The 19,343-nt window shown below is 45.5% G+C and overlaps 1 protein-coding gene across 1 annotated transcript; it reads right to left on the minus strand.

The window, feature by feature from the left end:
• Positions 1 to 1,337: 1,337 nt before the first annotated feature.
• zbtb34 (zinc finger and BTB domain containing 34) lies at positions 1,338 to 17,654 on the minus strand. Its single transcript, XM_061261836.1, has 2 exons — positions 17,577 to 17,654; positions 1,338 to 2,924 (listed from the first exon to the last, which is right to left on the minus strand). Exon 2 carries the CDS (start codon positions 2,889 to 2,891, stop codon positions 1,350 to 1,352), a length of 1,542 nt encoding a protein of 513 aa, XP_061117820.1. The 5' UTR covers positions 2,892 to 2,924; positions 17,577 to 17,654; the 3' UTR covers positions 1,338 to 1,349.
• Positions 17,655 to 19,343: the final 1,689 nt, after the last annotated feature.

Below are 19,343 nucleotides of genomic sequence, written 5' to 3' on the forward strand. Positions count from 1 at the left end.
TATAGTATGTACTATATAATTTTGCAACCTATTATTTCCATAAAGATATAAGTTGTACATGTGGTCGTCTATTTGATAATTAAAGCAAATAAAATATTTTGACCCAACTTCTCCTTGAAGGACAACTGTAGACATGAATGACACGAGATTTAGAAACTCACCCTACTTGTTCTTGCTACATTCTACGTTTACATTTCTGAAAAGAATAATCTCTGATAAATTGATTAAACATGACTACCCGGCCCTCTGTCAACATGTTGAAAAAATAAGGTTTCGTCATTTTCAAGAATCTGCTATACAGAGTCACATGAATAGTCTTGTACTACACTTGCGACTTGCCGATTATTCTCATCACCGAACGACAAAATCGACTTCAAATCTTATTCTTGTACTCTGTGAGAGCAGTCTGCAGAATAAACCCGCTCACAATTCAAAGCATGTTGGTTGAGTACACATTGATTCCAGAATTACCATGAAGCTCTGGGCATTAAAAAGTCCCTAGTTCACGCAAACAGTAAGGAATATTTCACTGAAGTATCCAGGCTTGTTGTTGTGTAAATGTTTTTTCTAGGGTTCATAACTGAAAAGCGTGAACCCCAAAAAACAAAACAGAAATGAAAAAAACCTATATATATTTTACTTTGTATTGGGTTCCTGTCTATGAGGTAGAACCCAAGTGGCTTTTTTGTCATTAAAAAAAGTAAATACTGTATTTTGTAAGTGTTTGTTTCATGAGGTATTGAAGATATGCCACACAAACCTTTGCACTGGCAGATAACCATTCCTTGTGAGAAAGCGACCTTTTTTTATCTCTCTACAACGGCTGTATGTGCAAAAAACAGGTCAGGTGAGGATGTGATATGACAAGGATCTGTTATATGAAATTTCACATTATTAATATTCTTATTGCAACATGCCTATATTACTCTTGTAAATACGTTTAAAACATAGCAAGATAAAAAAAAAACAAAAAAAAAAACAAAAAACAAACAGGAACACATAAAACCAAAAATAGGAGGCCTTGATTATTGTGGCCATCTGGACATAATACTCCAAAAACATCCACCATCCCTTTGAAAGAATCTACTTTTTAAAAGCACCCTTTTCTTGTTTTAGTTTTTTCTTTTTTTTGAGAAAACATTTATGGAGAACGAAGAGGGGGGGGAAAACCCCTAACGTTATGCTGAGGGCGACGACTTGACCCAATACCCACCTCAGCCAAAAGCCATTCCTCTAAAAGAAGCCATTAACATGAACAAAAAAAAAAAAAAAAAGAGGACACATCTTAAAGCTTTTTCATCGACGGACGAGAACGGGGGAAAACGAGGGTGGGGGGTCACGGGCGGGGCCTAGAAATCACATCTGGACGCGTGTGCCTCCTCCGGGCTGCCCCTGGCGCTCTCCTCCCCGTTGTCCTGGCCGGGGGCTTCTTCCGCGTACGGGGCCCCGTAGGCCGCCCCGCCGTCCTCGCCCACTCCGTCCTCGGGCCCCCGGGGGCCCCTGGGCCCCTCGGCCCTCTCGGGCGAGTCTGCGTGGCCGCTGCCGTCCGTGGCGCCCATGTGCTTCTTGCGCAGGTGCTGGTTGAGCGTGCCCTGGAAGGGGAAGCACTTGCCGCAGATCTGGCAGTGGAAGGGCTTGTTGTCCGTGTGCCCTCGGATGTGGTACTCCAGCTGGTCCTTGCGCGTGTACTTCTTCCCGCAGAACTTGCAGACGAAGGGCGTGATGCCCATGTGCAGACGCATGTGCCGGTCCAGGCTGCCCTTCTGGTTGAAGGACTTACCGCAGTAGATGCAGACGAGGCGCTCGTTGTAGGGGTACCACTGGCCGCGCAGGTTCCTCTCCCGCACGTCATTCTCGAAGCCGGGGGGAGCTCCGGCCCCGCCCCCCGCGGGCTCCCTGTCCTCGTCCTTGGCGCCGGGGCCCGGGGTGTCAGCCGCCGGGCGCTTGAGCCGGCCACGCCCGCCACGGAAACCGCTGAGCATGGAGCGGGAGGGGCTGGAGCTGCTGAGGCTGACAAAGCAGGGCGAGGTCAGGGCGGGGTAGGTGTAGCCGGCGGACTGGGCCACAGGGCCGTACGAGCCCACGCTCACCGCCAGCACCTGCTCGCCGTCCACCAGCTCCGTGTGGTAGCCGTCGTCGCCCGCCGACGAGCTGTCCGAGCAGCTGGGCCGGTCCGCCTTCTCCAGCTTCACCCGCACGTCCGTCACCTGACCGTCCTGGCCTATCAGCTCCACCTGCTCCTGCTCTCCCTCGGCCGCGGCCTCCTGCTCCGACACGCCGTCGCTGCTGCCGCGGTCCGACTGGCCCTCCTCAGCCGCCCGGGTCCCCCGGGGGCCCGGTGCCCTCCCCGCCTCCGGCCCTCCGCCCGCCGCGGTCACCACCACCTGCCGGGAGAAGTAGGGCGGCGAGATCTGCATGGGGTTGACGAAGAGGCTGCCGTCCTTCACGCCGTTGCGGCTGACCTGGGGGGCGTCCTTCCCGGGGCTGCCACCAGGGGGCAGGCTGATCTTGGAGTGGATGCCCTCCAGGATCTGGGTGCACTTGTCGATGACGGCCTGCATCTGCAGGAAGCTGGCGGCCGTCAGGAAGCCGATGACGTCCTTCAGCTGCAGCGACATGTGGCCCGTGTAGCAGAAGGCCAGCAGCCGCTCGAACACGTCGGGGCTCTTGATGACGGAGATGGAGAGGCCGCTCATGGTGCTGAGGGCCGAGTGGTCGCGGAAGTACGGCGAGCTGGCCGCCAGCACGGCCTTGTGCGCGCGGAAGGGCTGGCCCTGGATGTGCACCACGATGTCGCACAGCTTGCCCTGCAGACGCAGCTCGTTCAGCTGGCCCAGGATGCTGCCGCTGTACTCCGGCACGTCGAACTCTATGTAGCTGCAGTCATCCATGTCTCCAGTACGTCTCTCCTTTTCGCTGACAGCCTGCGGGAGAGAACAAACGGCAGTTAGCGCTGAACCTGGGGTTAGCCAATGCCCCCATCCCACATCTCATTACAAAAACACAAGTACATGAAGGCGATGTCAACCTCGGTGTTAACGGAACGACGGTTAAATGACAGATCCAAGTTGAGAATCTCAAAAATGAACTGTACCTCAGAGTCTGGGATTGACGCCGTCTCCAAAACAGTGTCAAAACAAGACCAAAAGTCTGAGTCCACCTTACATTTTGGCCAATTTGGTCAAAATTGCCCCCCTCTTCAGAAAAATCAGGATCGCGGCTGACCACCAACAGATCCAGAAACAAACCCTGCCTGCCAGTGCAAACAGCAGCTGGGGGGTCCCTTGAGGTGACACAAGCAGCCATTAGCTCCACCCAGGAAGCAGGGCAGCCCAGCAGGCTGTTCTGCTCCTCATCATGTATAAAAACCAAATCTTCTGGGCGATTGTGTGCCTGTGGTCAACCTCAGCCGTTTGTGCAATGACTGCAGTACTGTGGTGCAATAGCTGTGCCGCTCAGCTGACAGACTGTGGGGAAAACAACAAGCAACTGGCAAGACAAGCAGGAACTACCGATTTGACAAAGAGACTTGCAGCCACGGCTTATCCGAACAGGACATTCCAAACTGGGAGAAAAGGGTGGACATAAAAGGATATTCAATACCTTAAAAACAAGAAAAACAGGCATCCATCTACCCAGTGGTTAAGAAAAATACTTCCAGCGACGAGAGTGATTTGTGGTTACCTACATAAGTACTGCAAACCCTCCCTGGCCAACATCAGTGTTTTCAGAACAAAGCATTAGATCTAGCAGGACACCTTTTAGACCTCAATCAATCCTTAATCGCACATGTAAACGTTTTTTTCATAAAACCAAATATTTTCACCTTGAGTTGCTATGCAGACGGGCAAAGTGTGTTGTAGAAGGGAGCTAAATTTTAGTCCATGGTTGGCGAAGTGTGCTGTAATTTAAGAAAGGAGGGAGAAGATGGAAATAAAGAACTCCTGCATAGGTCTTCCGTGTGTTGAGATGATGCAAGGGGGCTGAGACCAATAGACAGTGGGGAGGTCACATGAGCACAGGACATGGGAGCGAGTCCCACATAATGTGCACCTCTGTGTCTGAATACAAAGGGACTTAAATTAAAAGCAAACTGCCAACAGCAAGAAATAAACACTGGCAGATGTTTACAGGGTTTTCGCCTGAAAAGTGATTTCTGAGGCGGACAGGAATTCAGGCCCCCTGAAAGAATATCGCTCTGGGCCCGCATCCTAATAGAATGATTGTGGGGCCCCCCAAGCAGTGGGCCCCTAGAATATTCCCTACCTTTCACCCCACTAGGCATCTGCTTCACTTCCCAAAAATCTGACCAGTGTTGGCACAAAACAAGCATGAATACAAATGTTGTACATGGAGGATTCCTGTCATTTGTACCTGCGATGTGGCGCTGTATGGTAATCAGCACCACGCACCAGGAAAGGAGCTTCTGAAGAACTCAAAGCCACACCATTGTCAGAGATCGATTTTTGCCGGGTTCGCACAGGAAAATCTTGTCTTCTTTTGCAACAAAGTATGTCCAATATTTTCAAAAAGATTTAATTAATTACAACATCCGATCAGTTTTAGCCACGTTTTCAACTTCACAGATATGGCCCATAAAGTAATTAAAAAAAAAAAAATATATATATATATATATATATATATATATTTTTTTTTTTTTAAGATACCACTCACCCCCGCCGTCCCCACATGCACCCCTCACCCCTCCCCACCCCCCTCCATCCACACACACCCCCCAGGACCCACTTAGCCCATCTTTTGTTCCAAAGATGAACAAAAGACAGTCTATAATAAATACATGCACTGAGTTGTATTAATTCTCAAACATGTGGAAAATATTTCACTTTGATGATGGTTCAATGGAATCAGCCAGATGAACCACTTTTTTCCAATAATGCAATCATTTCCACAAAACCCCACAAATGTCAAATATTCACATATCTGATTTCAGTACTCTGCGCACACTCCCTGCAGATAATGCCAGTGTAGTGTTCCATAGGGTTTTATAGCCTTATTGTTATACGGGGGTGGTGGGAGAGCCTCTGACCTTTCTGACTCCAGAGAGAGCCTTTCAAGACGCTTCAGATCCTTCAGTCTCCGCTTACCAACCAAATTCCCTCTCCAACCCAAACCGCAAACTTTATATCCGGCTCCAAGTCTGCAGACTGAGATGACCATTGCCAAGATGCTGTGGTGAGCTGACCATTTCTTGGTAAGCTTGGGGTCACTGACTTGCCGAAAGGTCAATATGCAGCCAAGTTTGAGCTTGTTGGCAGTGGCAAACCAGTTTTCTGGCCAAAACATCTTGGTATTTGGTGGTGAATTCCATGAACCTTAAAACGAGGCCAAGGGCCAGTAGATGTGGAAATAGCACATAACATCGTAGTACTAGCACAAAATTTCACCATCGGTACGAAGTTCCTGAAAACAAATGGCAAACACACTGCTGCTCTCTGTGGCTAAAATCTCTATCCTGGTCTCATGTCACAATAACGCCTGGTTCAAATCAAAGTTCCAATGCTGTTTAGCAAACTCCAGATGCTCATTTTTTTTGTTAATTGCACAACGGAGGCTTTATCCTGGCAGCGCTGGCACGGTGGTGCCGCCCGACGGCCCATTTGGAGACCGACTGTGTTCCCAAGATGCAACTGCATGCGCGTCTTGCTGCTAGGTTTAAGGTGACAGATCTCCAACCGTGGCCCCAAAATTTTTATTTGCCTCCAAAACTCTGCCTCACTGTGAGAGGGGGCAAAATGCACTTGTGACCTGGATCAGACAGGATTCCCCCTGCTCCAGTGGTATGACCATGGTTCATTATTGATCTACAGTAACGGTGAAAAGCTGCAACTTTAGTTTTTTTTTTTTTTTACAGGTTGTTGTGAAGGTCAACAATCCTTTGCCTTTCCCCATGGTGATGGATGGCACACGGATTGCACACACATTTTACCTTATTTTTAGACTAATGTTACAGGGAGCCATGGGAGGCAACGAGACAGAGATTAATTTAGCATGTTAATGCAGATTTATGCAGATGAGGCAGCATGTTCATGCAAATGTTGCCTTGACTTATAATTATCAGGGGTGTGAACATTTGTGGAATATCTTTTTGAAAAGAAAAATACTCATTAGCAAAAAATAATCATTTTTCCAGCATACAACATCGCTAATTACCTGTATTGCAGTCTCAATGCTCATCTTTATCAAAGGTGTGCATAATTTAGAAGAGTACAGTGCACGTATTCATTCCATACATAATGTACACACACTGACTTCCGCTGGCATATCCATAGCCGAATAAACAGACAGGCATAAACAGATGTATATCCGCATACATGCACACACAGCTGTCTCTCACTGAGCCAAGGCCGTCTGCGCATGCCGCAGTGCACCAAGTCTAATTTATATGGAAGGGCATGGTACATTATGGCAAGGCACAGACAGGACGCGGTCTTTCTCTTGCTGCTATGGCTGTTAACATTATCTGGAAGCAGGCACCATTAAGCCAGGGGAGGGGAGCTTACTTGTGGTTATCAAAGCTGCACATGTATGCAGGTCGGTGCAAACACTGCAATATCATAAAAAAAAAAAAAAAAAAGCTGCTCTGTGCTCTATCTGGAGGTGTGTAAACTAGCTGAACCGCATGGTTTTGAAAGGTGTTACAACAAAGAGTAAATAAAATACCACAAGCATTCGAAGCGCTGGTACAGTAAAGGCAGCATGCCCAGAGCACTGGATCAAAGGTGCAAACAGGGCTGTTCTAAAAAAACAAATAAAGGAACAAAAACCTTTCCCTTTCTGTGCTTTACTTTCCCTTCAGTTGTGAGCTCCTTCCCTCCCTCCCGCCCGCCCGCTCTCTGGCGATTCAGCAGGATCCTCTGCACTGGGACCCAAGTCAGCAGTTTGGGAACGTAAACACTTTCTCCAATTGCCAGAGCCTGCCAAGGCACCTGTCCCTAAGCCATATGCCCACGTCCTGGCAAGAGAGAGAGTGCGAGAGATAGGGATGGACAGAGGGGGAGAGAGGGGGAGAGAGAGAGGGAGAGAGAGGGGTCGGCAGAGAAGGGGTTAGAGAGGGATGGAAATAGGAAGGGAGAGAGGAGACAGAGTTGGAGAAGGAGAGAGCTGGAAAGAGGACAAGAGGGGGCAAGCAAGATCAAGAGAGAGAGCGCGGCGGGCAGTGCAAGAGGCTAAGTGAAAGTGTGTTGGCATAGGGAGGCAGGGGAGACTTGGCGGATGGCGAAGGCGACAGTCATACTTTTATTTTTTATTAACTGGCTTGAAAGAGCGGCGCAGGGGGGTGAAAAAGATTACGACAGCTCCATGTCGCCTACGCCCACCCCCCCCAGTACAGCATGCCTAAAGACCCCACTCCATTAAAGGATGGGACAGCGCTCTGTGCCAGAATCATTACGTGTATACAGAAATTAACTCCAGGTTCCAGAGCTGCCTTCTGGACGCTGCCAAACTCAGTCAGCTTTCTGAGCATGCTCAGTGGCCTCGTGGGAGCAGAGGGGTGGGGGACTCTGGCGAAGCTCCAGAACAATGCTGTCTGTTGTCTTGAAGGGATGGAGCTAATAGTACTGGAGTGCTGTGAATACTGGCAGGAAATCGAGCTGGAATTTACCTTTCTAAAGTCCAAACACATAAAATCAGATGCTTCCATAAGTACATAAGTATATTGTCAGGTGCAATACATATAATAACAATGCCGTGACGCTAGCTCTTATCTATTATTGGCCCAAGAGTCGTCCACAAGGGTGGAGTATAACGCAATAGGACAACAATGTTCAAAATGTTTTTTAGTTACATATCAGTAGAAGGACAACGCTGTATTAAGTGCTGTTCATACAGCGCTGTACTGCTTGTGCAATTATCTTGAACCAACCAGCAGATTCAACAAATTAACCCAGCAAAAAAAAAAAGCATGTTGTCTCTGCAATGTAATATACCTTACCTCAGCATTTATTAAGCACAAAACAAGATGTCCCAGTATTCTGTACGTGCATGTCAACATTTTCCAAAACTTCAGAATTGTCTTTTTATGTAAAAAACAAATAAAAAAGGCACAGTGTATGAAATTACAGGCCCAGGGCACAACGGAAAATAGGCCTATTATTCATAAGGCTGTGATTAATTCACAGGGGAAAATCATTTCTAAACAAAAAATACAAAACATAAACAGTTGTTCTGCTAGCCCATGGAATGCTGCATCTTTGGAATGCAGGACAAATGCAAAATCTGTGTTGTACACCAATTCACTTGAATTCTGATAAATAACTTTCTGACATAATGTGCCAACTCACAATAGTAACAACACAATAAAGGTATGTTGTATATATTGTATGACGTTTATAACCAGGGGGACACAGCAGGATTAGCAGGATGAAATAAGCTACAAATAAGGCTTTACGATCAAAAGAAATTTTTGGGACACAAGCTAATATCTTTTATAAACACTAACTGCGATTTTGGTTTTAATTTAATCGCATTGAGCAAGCTAGCTAGAGCATGATAACTTGAATGAAAAGTCAGAAACAAGATAAGTGCTTTCTCTTTGAATCTTAGTGCTACCAACGGCTGGGTAAATATTATGATAAAAAAATAACAACAAAGAACAACAGGTAGCCTAATTACGTTGTGGTTCAAGCTGGGGCATCCATTGCAATCTTACAGAAACAACACCTGAGAATATTTGTGTTTGTCGAATGCAGTGAATTTGTTTCCTGAGTTTTGGCTCGTTTTCTTTTGACAATGAATCCTGCATTGATGAGACCACTGATAAAATAATGAAAAGCCTGCACTACACAAATGCACATTAATAAATAATGGTTTAACTTGTTTCTAAATCCAATCTTGTCTAAAGCTTCAGAACAAAAAGAAAACATTTTGTCATGGAAACACAGGCAAAATTCTTGCTGGATGAGTTACAGAAGTGGTCCATAGTGCAGGACACATATCACGTCATATGAGAGGCGAGGAAAACAAGACTGTCCACATGTTGCGTTTCAAGCAAGGGTTTCTGAACAACATCACGTACAGCGCACTTTAGTCGCTGGGTTCATTTGTGGAAACTGTTAGCATAAATTGTTTGCAAAGTTGACTACAAAATGACAAACTGTGGGAGCGCTAACAAAAATTTGAATTCTCAAATTTCGGTACAAACTTGGAAAAGAAAATGTGATATTCAAACAATAATCAAACCTGACAGTCCTAACACATGCAAACGCACTCTTACGAGGCCAAGATTGTGGATTTAGCCGGACAAAGCCTTACCACACCGCCAGCAGGCAGCTTCCATCAAGAAAAGGCAATAACCTGCTTTTGTTCTGCCACACATAGGGGTGTGAATTACGCCTGTGAGGAAGTCGGGTAGATCCGCATGCTTAGCTGGGACTGGCAAAGTAGCCTACACCTTTCAAAGATTCAGAAACTATGACTTCAGTAGCACTGAGGTCACCGTCCTATGGCATTTGAGTGGGAGTAAACCAGTTTGGCAGGAGAATCATTTTAAAATGTAACATTTTCCCCAGTCCCTCTCTTCGATTCTAGTCTGGGTGGTTTTAACACGTGCTGATCAACATTGCAACCCCCCACCCCCCACACACACACACCCCTATAGCTTTGGCCCGGCCCAGGCCCAGGCTTCAGAGGTGAACAGCCTGCAATTCTCCGAATACCCCCCCCCCCCCCCCCCAACATAGCCTGTCCAGGTCCAGCATTACCACCCGCCAGACAGTTGTGCAATTATCTCGGCATTTCCATGCACAGAGGCTCCACTCTTCCCAGAAAAACCCCAGAGAGGAAAACAAAATGGTCATTTCTGCCAAACCAGACCAGTGTTTTTTCCATTTCACAAAATTTTTCATGTGAAATTCCTTTCGCATTGATTAGGAAACAGACTGCTGTGCAATACAATCCGTAGACTAACACAGACATGCAGAGAATGTTAAACTGCCACATTTTAAAAAGACACAATGATATAGTGGGTTTCCCCTCTTCTCTGTGCAGTCCCACAGTTTTATGTTTGGATGAATGCAGATGGGAAAAGTGGTATGATGGGGAACGGGGTATAATTCATAATGGGATTCCCCATTCATTATTTTTTAAGCATGAGGGGGCTTGAGAGCAGCAGTGTTCAGCTGCTTTCCCTCAATCTGGCTGAATGGAGATCGATGCAGTCACCCCATCATCAACAGAACACAAAAGGAACACCTCAAAAATGTAATCACTGTGGATAAGCAAACTTGCTTTCCCCAAAAAACACATCCCATGTAGCGTTAAACAAAGGGAGAAGATGCAACACTAGCGCTGCCAGAAAATCGGGGCAGAGCGGCAGTTTCACGAGAAGTGGCGTTTTTGTCTATTTTGCAAAACTGCAAAACTCAGTCCTACCAAATTTGCTAAACAAGCACTGCAGGAGAGAATGTGAGGGATGACAAAGCGTGCTGCATTTCACTGCCTGTAGAGCGGGAGAGCGCTTTCCGCAAGAAAAAAAAACACATTTTCTTATGTCTGAAGTGCTGGTGTGGACTGGGGGGCTGTTCTACACATCCCAGGGATTCATATAAAAAATCATCACCAAAGGAAAATACACAACTGCGTTTCAGGGTACTGCATCAATCCTATTTTTAAAAAGAGGCTTGCAACATTACTATAAGAAAATTATATACCGTACAGCAGCCTCCAAATGTATTCATCCCTTCGATAAACATCCATCCATCCATCCATTATCTGAACCCGCTTATCCTGAATAGGGTCGCAGGGGGGCTGGAGCCTATCCCAGCATACATTGGGCGAAAGGCAGGAATACACCCTGGACGGGTCGCCAGTCCATCGCAGGGCACACACACCATTCACTCACACACTCATACCTACGGGCAATTTAGACTCTCCAATCAGCCTAACATGCATGTCTTTGGACTGTGGGAGGAAACCAGAGTACCCGGAGGAAACCCACGCAGACACGGGGAGAACATGCAAACTCCACACAGAGAGGCCCCGGCCGACGGGGATTCGAACCCAGGACCTCCTTGCTGTGAGGCGGCAGTGCTACCCACTGCACCATCCGTGCCGCCCCCCCTTCGATAAACAGACCTGGCAAAATATGAAAGCAAAAATATACCCATACATTCATGCTACATACATGAATTGAGTCAACAGAATTTGCTACCATGCACTTTTCCCATGAATAACTTGCTCCCCATGCATCCATCTACCCAGCATTTAACCCGATTATTCCTGGTCAGGGTCACAGGTGGTGCTGGAGCCTATCCCAGCATGCATTGGGCAAAAGGCAGGAATACACCCTGGACAGTCTGCTCACCCATGCAATCATGCGCAAGCGGATCTCTCTGACTTTGATTCTCAAGAAAGGACTGAGACCGTTTTCCGGATGCACAGACATTTAATGCCTCAGGATACCTTAGCGGTCTTTCCCCCCAAATCTGGCAAGGGCCACTGGAGCAGAGGATGCAAAAGAAGTCTAATTAAAAATCAGCACCATATTTCACAGAGTGGACTATCCTCAGGATAAGCTTGTGCAAAACTCCTGGCTATGCATAAGCTTAGCTTCTTGCAGTTTTGTAGCTTCAGAAGGCACTTCTGCCACTGGCTCCAGATAAATGCAGCCCAAATAAATGCTATTTTTATTTTCTCCATGAACCATTTGCTTACTGTTTAATGACTGGGTAGATATCGCCAGAGTAGCCTTGGACTTCTTGATAATAGATAATGAAGGGAAAACTGCCAGCCTCTTGCCATCTTTTTAATAGCCATAGAACCAATTTGCGGAGGTCACTGAACTGCATTTTGTTAAAGTTCACACAGGGATCAAATACATTTGGTTGTCAGGGCACTCAGGCATTCATGCTTGAAAAAAGGCAGTGCTGGCTGATTTGGATACTGAAAAACACCCCCTGAAATTCAGATATTACAATTGCAGTGTTTCTTGCATTGAATTTATAGATTTCTTCACGGCCCAAAAAGTCTTCATTGTATTTAGTTTATGTCTGTAAGCAACGCCCACCAATAGCCGACCTCCCACCCCGTGAATAGTTTCTTGTTTAGAAATATGGATCAAAAAGAAAACGCATATGTGCAGCAAAAGTTCACATAGAATTGGCATAGAATTAGAGGTTTTCAAAAGAATAAGCTGCAGCTCTCCAATTGTCATTCTGTCCACAAATTTTTAGTTTATATCATAATAAATCGATCCAGGAGACCGTTGATAGTTTGGATGCCAAGTCTGGTTGTGGTGTTCAGTGGTGTTTTACATTTTAAATTCAGGATTCTTTTTGCCTAAAGACTGAGTCACATTCCAGGCAATTTAAAGGCTAGTTCAGGCCAAAGATTTGCGACGCGCCAAGCTGCAACTGAAGACTCTTCGCAAAAGTCATGGTTTGCAACATTCGAAAACTGACCCTGAGAGGAGACATTGCTGACGGTTAACATAGTGAACCAATCCAAATCCTGGTTTACAGTTACTTGCTTGTTGGCTGGAATACTCATCTCGCAAATATCCAGGTCAAATATAGTGAAAATGAACAACATTATTAGCGATAGTGAGATGCTCGCTGAAGCAGCAGTACTGCTAATAAAAGTAAGGCTTGGTACGAGCCAAACATTGTTGTCCTTGGCCACGGGGGCTTCAGTGCCATTACATGAAGCATACGCACAGTGGATTTACCATTTCTTCTTCATTTCACCAATCTTTTAGTAGTAGTATTCTCAATGAAGAGCTAGCGACCATTCATTCAGGACTGCACCAGTCATTTAAGGTGTACTTTTTAATTAATTACCACAGTGAATTTTTACAAATGTTGTCACCAGTACAAATACCACCACCACCACCACCACCACCACCCCCCTCCCCCTCCCCCTCCCCCTCCCCCTCCCCCTCCCCCTCCCCCGCCTGCACCCCTCTACCCCCCCCCCCCCCACTAACAAACATTCTCCAGCGGAAATGTCTCTCAGCTGGACACATTATGGTGCAAGAGGCAGGCTATGAAATCAGACCACAACGCAGTCAAATCAGGACTCAGGACACGCTTCGCAATTAGGAACAGACCCTCACACAACACATTACATTACAACACAAAAACTAGGGAGGACATACAATTGTAACAGGACTGTCTGATATGGAGCTTTATGAACTATGTATCTGGAAAAATGGTTACTCTCTGTGAGAGTGAGAAACACTGGGCTAGATTTATTAGGACTGCCTTTGTTGCATTCTGAGGTTATCCATGGTAAACAAATATAGTGAAGAAAAAACTGGAGGTGGGGGAACCTTTCCATGAACAAAAACTTAAAGCAAACAAAAAAGAATCAGTACCACAGTACCCTGCCAGACAGTCAGATAACTATTCCCTGAAGTAGCGCCACCGCCCCCAACAAACTATGACCCTGTGACACCTGTACAGTGGAAGAACTGAAATGACCTGCAACCGTCACAAGCCGGAACTGAGCAACGGGACGGCTTTCCACGGGCAGGGCTGAAAAGCCTTTCCAAACACTGAGCCTAAAAGGCACGCTGCATTCAGAGCCCAGCACTGAAAGAGCACGCTGTTTTCTCTATGGCTCAAACAAAAAGGGTGTTCTCCTCTTCCGGGACTGGAAGATGTGACTTTCACAATTTCCAGCCTCTCTTCTCTAGCCAGAACTGAAATGAGGCACATGCCATGGATTTGTATCAGAGTGCAAGAGGATAATTAAACCAGCTTTGCTGAATCGTGGCACAATTACAAAAAGGAAAAAAAGAAAAGAAAAAGATAATTAAAAACAGCCATCATCAAATTGGCCTGGAAACCAACGCTCTACAAATTTGCCTAGTATAATCAGTACAGATAAAAATAGCACTTTGTTACTAGTCCTTTTTTTTTTTTTTGCAGTGAGCATAACGTACAAAGCATTCCCTTTTTTTTTTTCCCCACACTGAACTGGGCCGGACGAAAGTTAGGGTGCTGTGCCAAAGCGGTACCGAAGGTCCCCTTCAGCCGCCGCACCCGCCCGCCCGCCCAGCCCCCCCCCCCCCCCCCCCCCCCCCGGCCCCACCCCCCAGCCTGATACCTAGAGCGCTTCACTTTAAGTTCTCATTTGACCGCCCCCCAAACGGCTCTAAAAAGCAGCCGCAGCCATGGGGGACCCGCACCGGTAAAGGTGGATAACAAGGTGAACTCCTCTCCCAGCTGTGGGCTCTGGAGCGGTACCGGCGCTGTGCTCCCACTGAAACACAGAAACCACTCCAACTCTCCCCCGCCCATTCCCCTATTGTGCTGCCAATGCCCAGTGCTGCCTCAAAGAGGAGAAGCTTCCAACCAAGTCGTTTTACAACTTTCCCTTAAAGGAACTATATCTATAAAAAATGCGGGTTTAATGGGTGCAAAGCAATAATGCCTACTCATGTGCAGGGCTTAATTGGTTTGGCTGTATGCGCTCTGACAAAGCCTGCAGAGAAAATATTTGTGGAGTGGCTGGGCGGGACGTGCCTTCCTCCTACAATGCCACAAAATAATGCCTTCGTAGCAGTGTGAAAAGAGGCAGAGAGAGAGACAAGGAAAATACACCCCGACACAGTTAAACTGGTTAAACTGTACAAGCTTTGTAGCGTTTGGGTTGCTGTGGGGTCACTGGCACAATGGATTCACTCAGGGTCTGAAATGTCTACCTCCTGCTCAGAACATTAACCAGCCTCTTCTTAAAACGACGCAAAACGAGGCCACAGCAGCAAACGCAGAACCTCGTAAAGTAACTTCATTGCATGCGCATCATTGCGTGCAGCACCAGTGCTCGCCTTACTGCGTCGCCTACGGTCACGGAAGGAACACGGTCGCGTTCATTTACAACGCAAACAACACTTTCTCAAGCCATTATGTAGCAGCTGCACGCCGCTCCTCCTCGGACACAGAAAGACAGATGAAACATCAACGTCAGAACTGTTGCCCACTGTGGCTCTCCTGCCCCCCCCCATTACCCTATAGATAAAGTGCCGACTTTTTGACCGCACATTGCCCAGATGCCACAATTTGATGGTTTTGATGGACTAAGGTTGGATCAAAGTCTGCAACTTAATGTGCGGCGTTACAATTTTCGACCATATTCAATCAAAGAAATTCAATGAGTTTCGTAAAAAAATGTTTGGGTTGCAACTTCTTTCTGTCTCTTTGGGTTCTAACTTCACTCTGAATAATCAGAATGCTTCTGCAACCTTTCCAAAGCAATGCTTGGCAGGCAATTGATGTCTACAGTGAAACTACAAACACTGTCAGTGAAACAGATTTCAAAGAAGGTGCTTTAGGGACTTGGCACCCTGTAACCCTCTGGAACTCTGGCGAACCGAATGACTCCCCGTGGCTCAGAGCCAGCCATGTGCCCTTTGTACTACCTTGTCAGGTTTTAATTGGTAACTATATAAAATCTTCAACCTTGTTCTTATCCTCCCATGGTTAAGGATAATATACCTAATACCTTAAAGATAATGACAGGATAAGGTCAACCATGAGGAAAAAGCCAGTGAGGTGATACAAGTATACATATGATGTATATGTGTCTCTGGCAGACCAATTCATTCTACTGTGAAGACTGCGGACTTGATATTTAGAAGTGCTTCCCGTGGGTGACCTGGGGTACCGTTAATCCTTCCAAGCTTCCATTAAACTTGGCAGCAGCGGGAACGCATTGCACATGCCCAGTTGAGAACGGCTGCATCTTTTCTATGAATAGAACAAAAAAATCTGAGATTAATGCCAACTATCTTTCTTCCTCAAACCCAATGCCCACAAAATAAAATATGGATGAATATCTTTTTACTCCACTTTCTTCATGACAGTAAAGGTGATACCATTTTTTCCATAGCCCTCTTTCCTAATCTCCCCGGGCCACGTGACAATACAAACACCATTCCACTTAGTTCGAGGCATCTAAAATAGGAAATCTGAAGATTAATGAGAAATTCAGATCAGTTTCCAAAGCACACCTTTAAGAAAATGGTACTATACATCGAACGGAAATTATCTTTATACACCCAAGACTCGCACCAGGCGATAGGTACCATGTTGTCTGTGTATGTAGAAATGTGAAATTTTGGTTTTATGTACGTAGCGGTCACTGACAACCAGTGAGCACAGCAAGCACGCAAAATGTAGCTAGCGATTCTCAATCCAACTGCAAGCCAGGAAGCTAAATGCAACTGCTCAGCTGAGACTGGTGACATGACTATTTCAACTGAGATGCATCTCAACACCAGTTGTAGTCTAATTAGCCATGTAGCCAGAACGCTATCCATGCCCTGAAAACACAAAACTTGTAAGTTTGTCAGCTGGCAGGATAAGATGGCCAACAATCCAAGAAGCCAATACTCAATAAAGTTAGTTGTTAAGTAGTGATCAACATGCAAATGAGCCAATTCAATCAACCAACCAATTCGACACTAACGTTGCTTTAAAAACATGCGTATAACGTTAAATACATGTATACATACATAACTATATACAAATATATCGCAACGTTTAAGTAAAGTAAATGTACGTTGGAAATTGCACAAAAACTTTGTAGCTCAACCGCTAACGGACCAATGACGCTAGCCAGCTGTAACCATACAGCCTAGTTGTCTACATTATTATTGTGACTTTATTCGCTAGTAACTTACGATATGCATATTTCATATCATCGGCTGAGCATGAAGGCGAGGACCGTGCTTCAATTTTGTAATCGAATTTGCAACTGGTTAAGATTCTACCGTAACTATCACGAGAAGTTCAGTCTAGTAGCAAGTAACTCAACGTTAAGACAATGTATTTATTCCAGAGTGATAACTAACTTGGCTAGCAAGATTTGTACTGGTCGTGTCAAAACGCTGACATAAACAAGTCCATTATCAGACCAATTTAGCCCCAAAACATGCTAATATAAGGTGGTAACTTAACGTAGCTAACGTTACACACAGCTGGTCAAGTTACTCGGTTGCCCGCACCCACAGAATATGAAGTTCATGTAAGCCGCTCTCTGTCAAGTTCACAAATCTAATCAGCAAATTTCCCTCGTTTTCTGAAATCACTAACGTGTTACCCAGCCAACACTGTGCTACGAAATGTGATATATTTAGGCTAGCTACAGTGATCGGTACAAAAAGTAGTGAACGTTAGCTCTAGCTTTTCCAAAATGTTTCCTTCATTTGATAACGGCTAGTTTACTCGCTAGCCATTCCAACAAACTAGCCAACATTAGCTGTACCGTGTACCGTCGCGACAGCGAGTGAAAGTTGCAATAAGACTGCTACTTCACAAGCAAACTGGACAGCTGGATAACTTCTTGCAGATTCGCAATGTGATATCCGTAAGCGTTGTTTATTTTTGGGTCAATAAAACTCGACCGATGCAGTCAGCTGGCTAGCTATCTAACATTAACATTGCTCTAGTGCGTTTAGCTTCGCTAGCAGCAAGCTGGCACCGAAATCCGCCAATTTCATAGCGAGTCCGCAAGGTACAGATACATGCGTTCATAACCTCGACGATGGGAGTAATTTATTGATTACAGCGTTCCGATAAACGTTTTTAAAAACGATTTATTGACAACCTCACCTTTTCCTCGATCAAATGTCACCCATTCCCCCCGACAGTGGCTCGCTTTGCTCCAGGCCTCCTCCTACTCCAGCTATGTATCGGCGACTGCTGTTTTCCAGCGATTCCTCACCGGAAGTGAATGTGTCAATTCCCGTGAGCGCAAGCTTCCGGGTCGAGAACGCACTGATCCAAAAATCCTTAAAGTTCTTGGAACATATATTCGATTCCCAGGACAGGGTACAGTTAAGAGTTGGAATTTCAGTTCGCTTGCTTTGCAGGCTATTTTCTCAACAAGTCAACAAGGCTTGTATGCTTAGTACAGGTTCATTTATTGAATTCTGCCTAAACTGTGATTATCTTCAACCTGATAGTAATAGGTAAAATAGGGTTAGATCCAGCGATAAGAACTTTTCTTAATGGTTGAGATGTTAAACAGTTGCGTAAGTAGACTGGGAGACTTGCCGCCGCGATAACTGGTAGTATGTCAAATACTTGGAATACGAAATACTTTGCTCGGGCTGCATATAAATCACAACAGCACGTCCTTCATGAGGTCGCTATAGATTAATTTAGTTGTAATTCTTCCTACAAATTGCTGGGTAGCAGTGCCTTAGGCGTAAAAATAGTAGTAGTATTTTACTACCTAGTACGCCTGGAGCCCAGTAAAATGATGGTGATTTATGGTCCTTGGCAGTTTGAGGGTACTTTTGAGGGTAATTATATAGGTATTTATTATACAGCATCCAAACTGGTGACTACTGAATGGAAAAGTTTAAAGTCAGGACTTTATGCTGAATGATATCAAACTCACTTAAATTAAACAAAGACAATTGTCTATTAGTCACTGTAAGTTTGATATCCAGTATGAGTTAACAGACTTCATACTGGATTCAGCTGGACTTGGTGGGTGGGTTAGGGGTACATTGTCAACAGAACCCAGTCTAAACAAAACAAAGTTCCTAAGGCCATGAGATGGCACCTGTATCACAAAGCAGGACTATGGAGTTAGCTGGTTAACTGCACTGAGTAACACCTGGAACCCACCAAAATCTGGAACGGACTGCATTAAAAATAGCTATTTCAGGTTTTACTCAGTGCAACTCTCGAGCTAACTCTGTAATCCTGCTTTGTGATACAGGCCTCTAGTAAGGTTTGCATTTACTCTCGACTTCAGGAATGAAGTCCATAGATGGACGCTGCCCCCTTGTGGAGTACTTTGAGAAATGCACGTGTCCCGCAAATCAACTGCAAACAAATACAGTCAGAGGCAAAAACCAGTTACATTTATTGCGGAACACATTTTTGTAAACAAAAATCCACACCGTTCTTCTATAAGAAGAAAATCGTTAAATAAGTGTGTGTGTGTATTAAAGATTGCACTATATATATATATATATATAGTGCAATTATCTTTAAGCACACCATATGCATGTCTAAAAAAATCAGCTGGTTATCCAATGGCTTCACATTTAAATATCAGCAGGAGCTTACTTTTATTACAGAAAAAAGGGAAATGAAACCCAGGGCAAAATTGGCTGGCCACACAAAAAAACAAAAAAAACAACATACTGAGTGGATATAGGAAGAGAGGGTACGAGGGGCCAGGGGGTGAAGCCCAGGCAGGGACAGCCTCTCCTGCACATGCGGAGGGCAAAAGAGCTCGCTCCTCTCCTGCACATGCGGAGGGCAAAAGAGCTCACTGCCTGTTGAATTCAGTGAAGAAAACCAAGGTGATTCAACAACCAAAGAAAGCCTCGTCTGTCTTTTTTTGTGATCACAATTTTA

Source organism: Conger conger, chromosome 11 (assembly GCF_963514075.1).
Source record: "Conger conger chromosome 11, fConCon1.1, whole genome shotgun sequence".
Classification (NCBI taxonomy): Eukaryota; Metazoa; Chordata; class Actinopteri; order Anguilliformes; family Congridae; genus Conger; species Conger conger.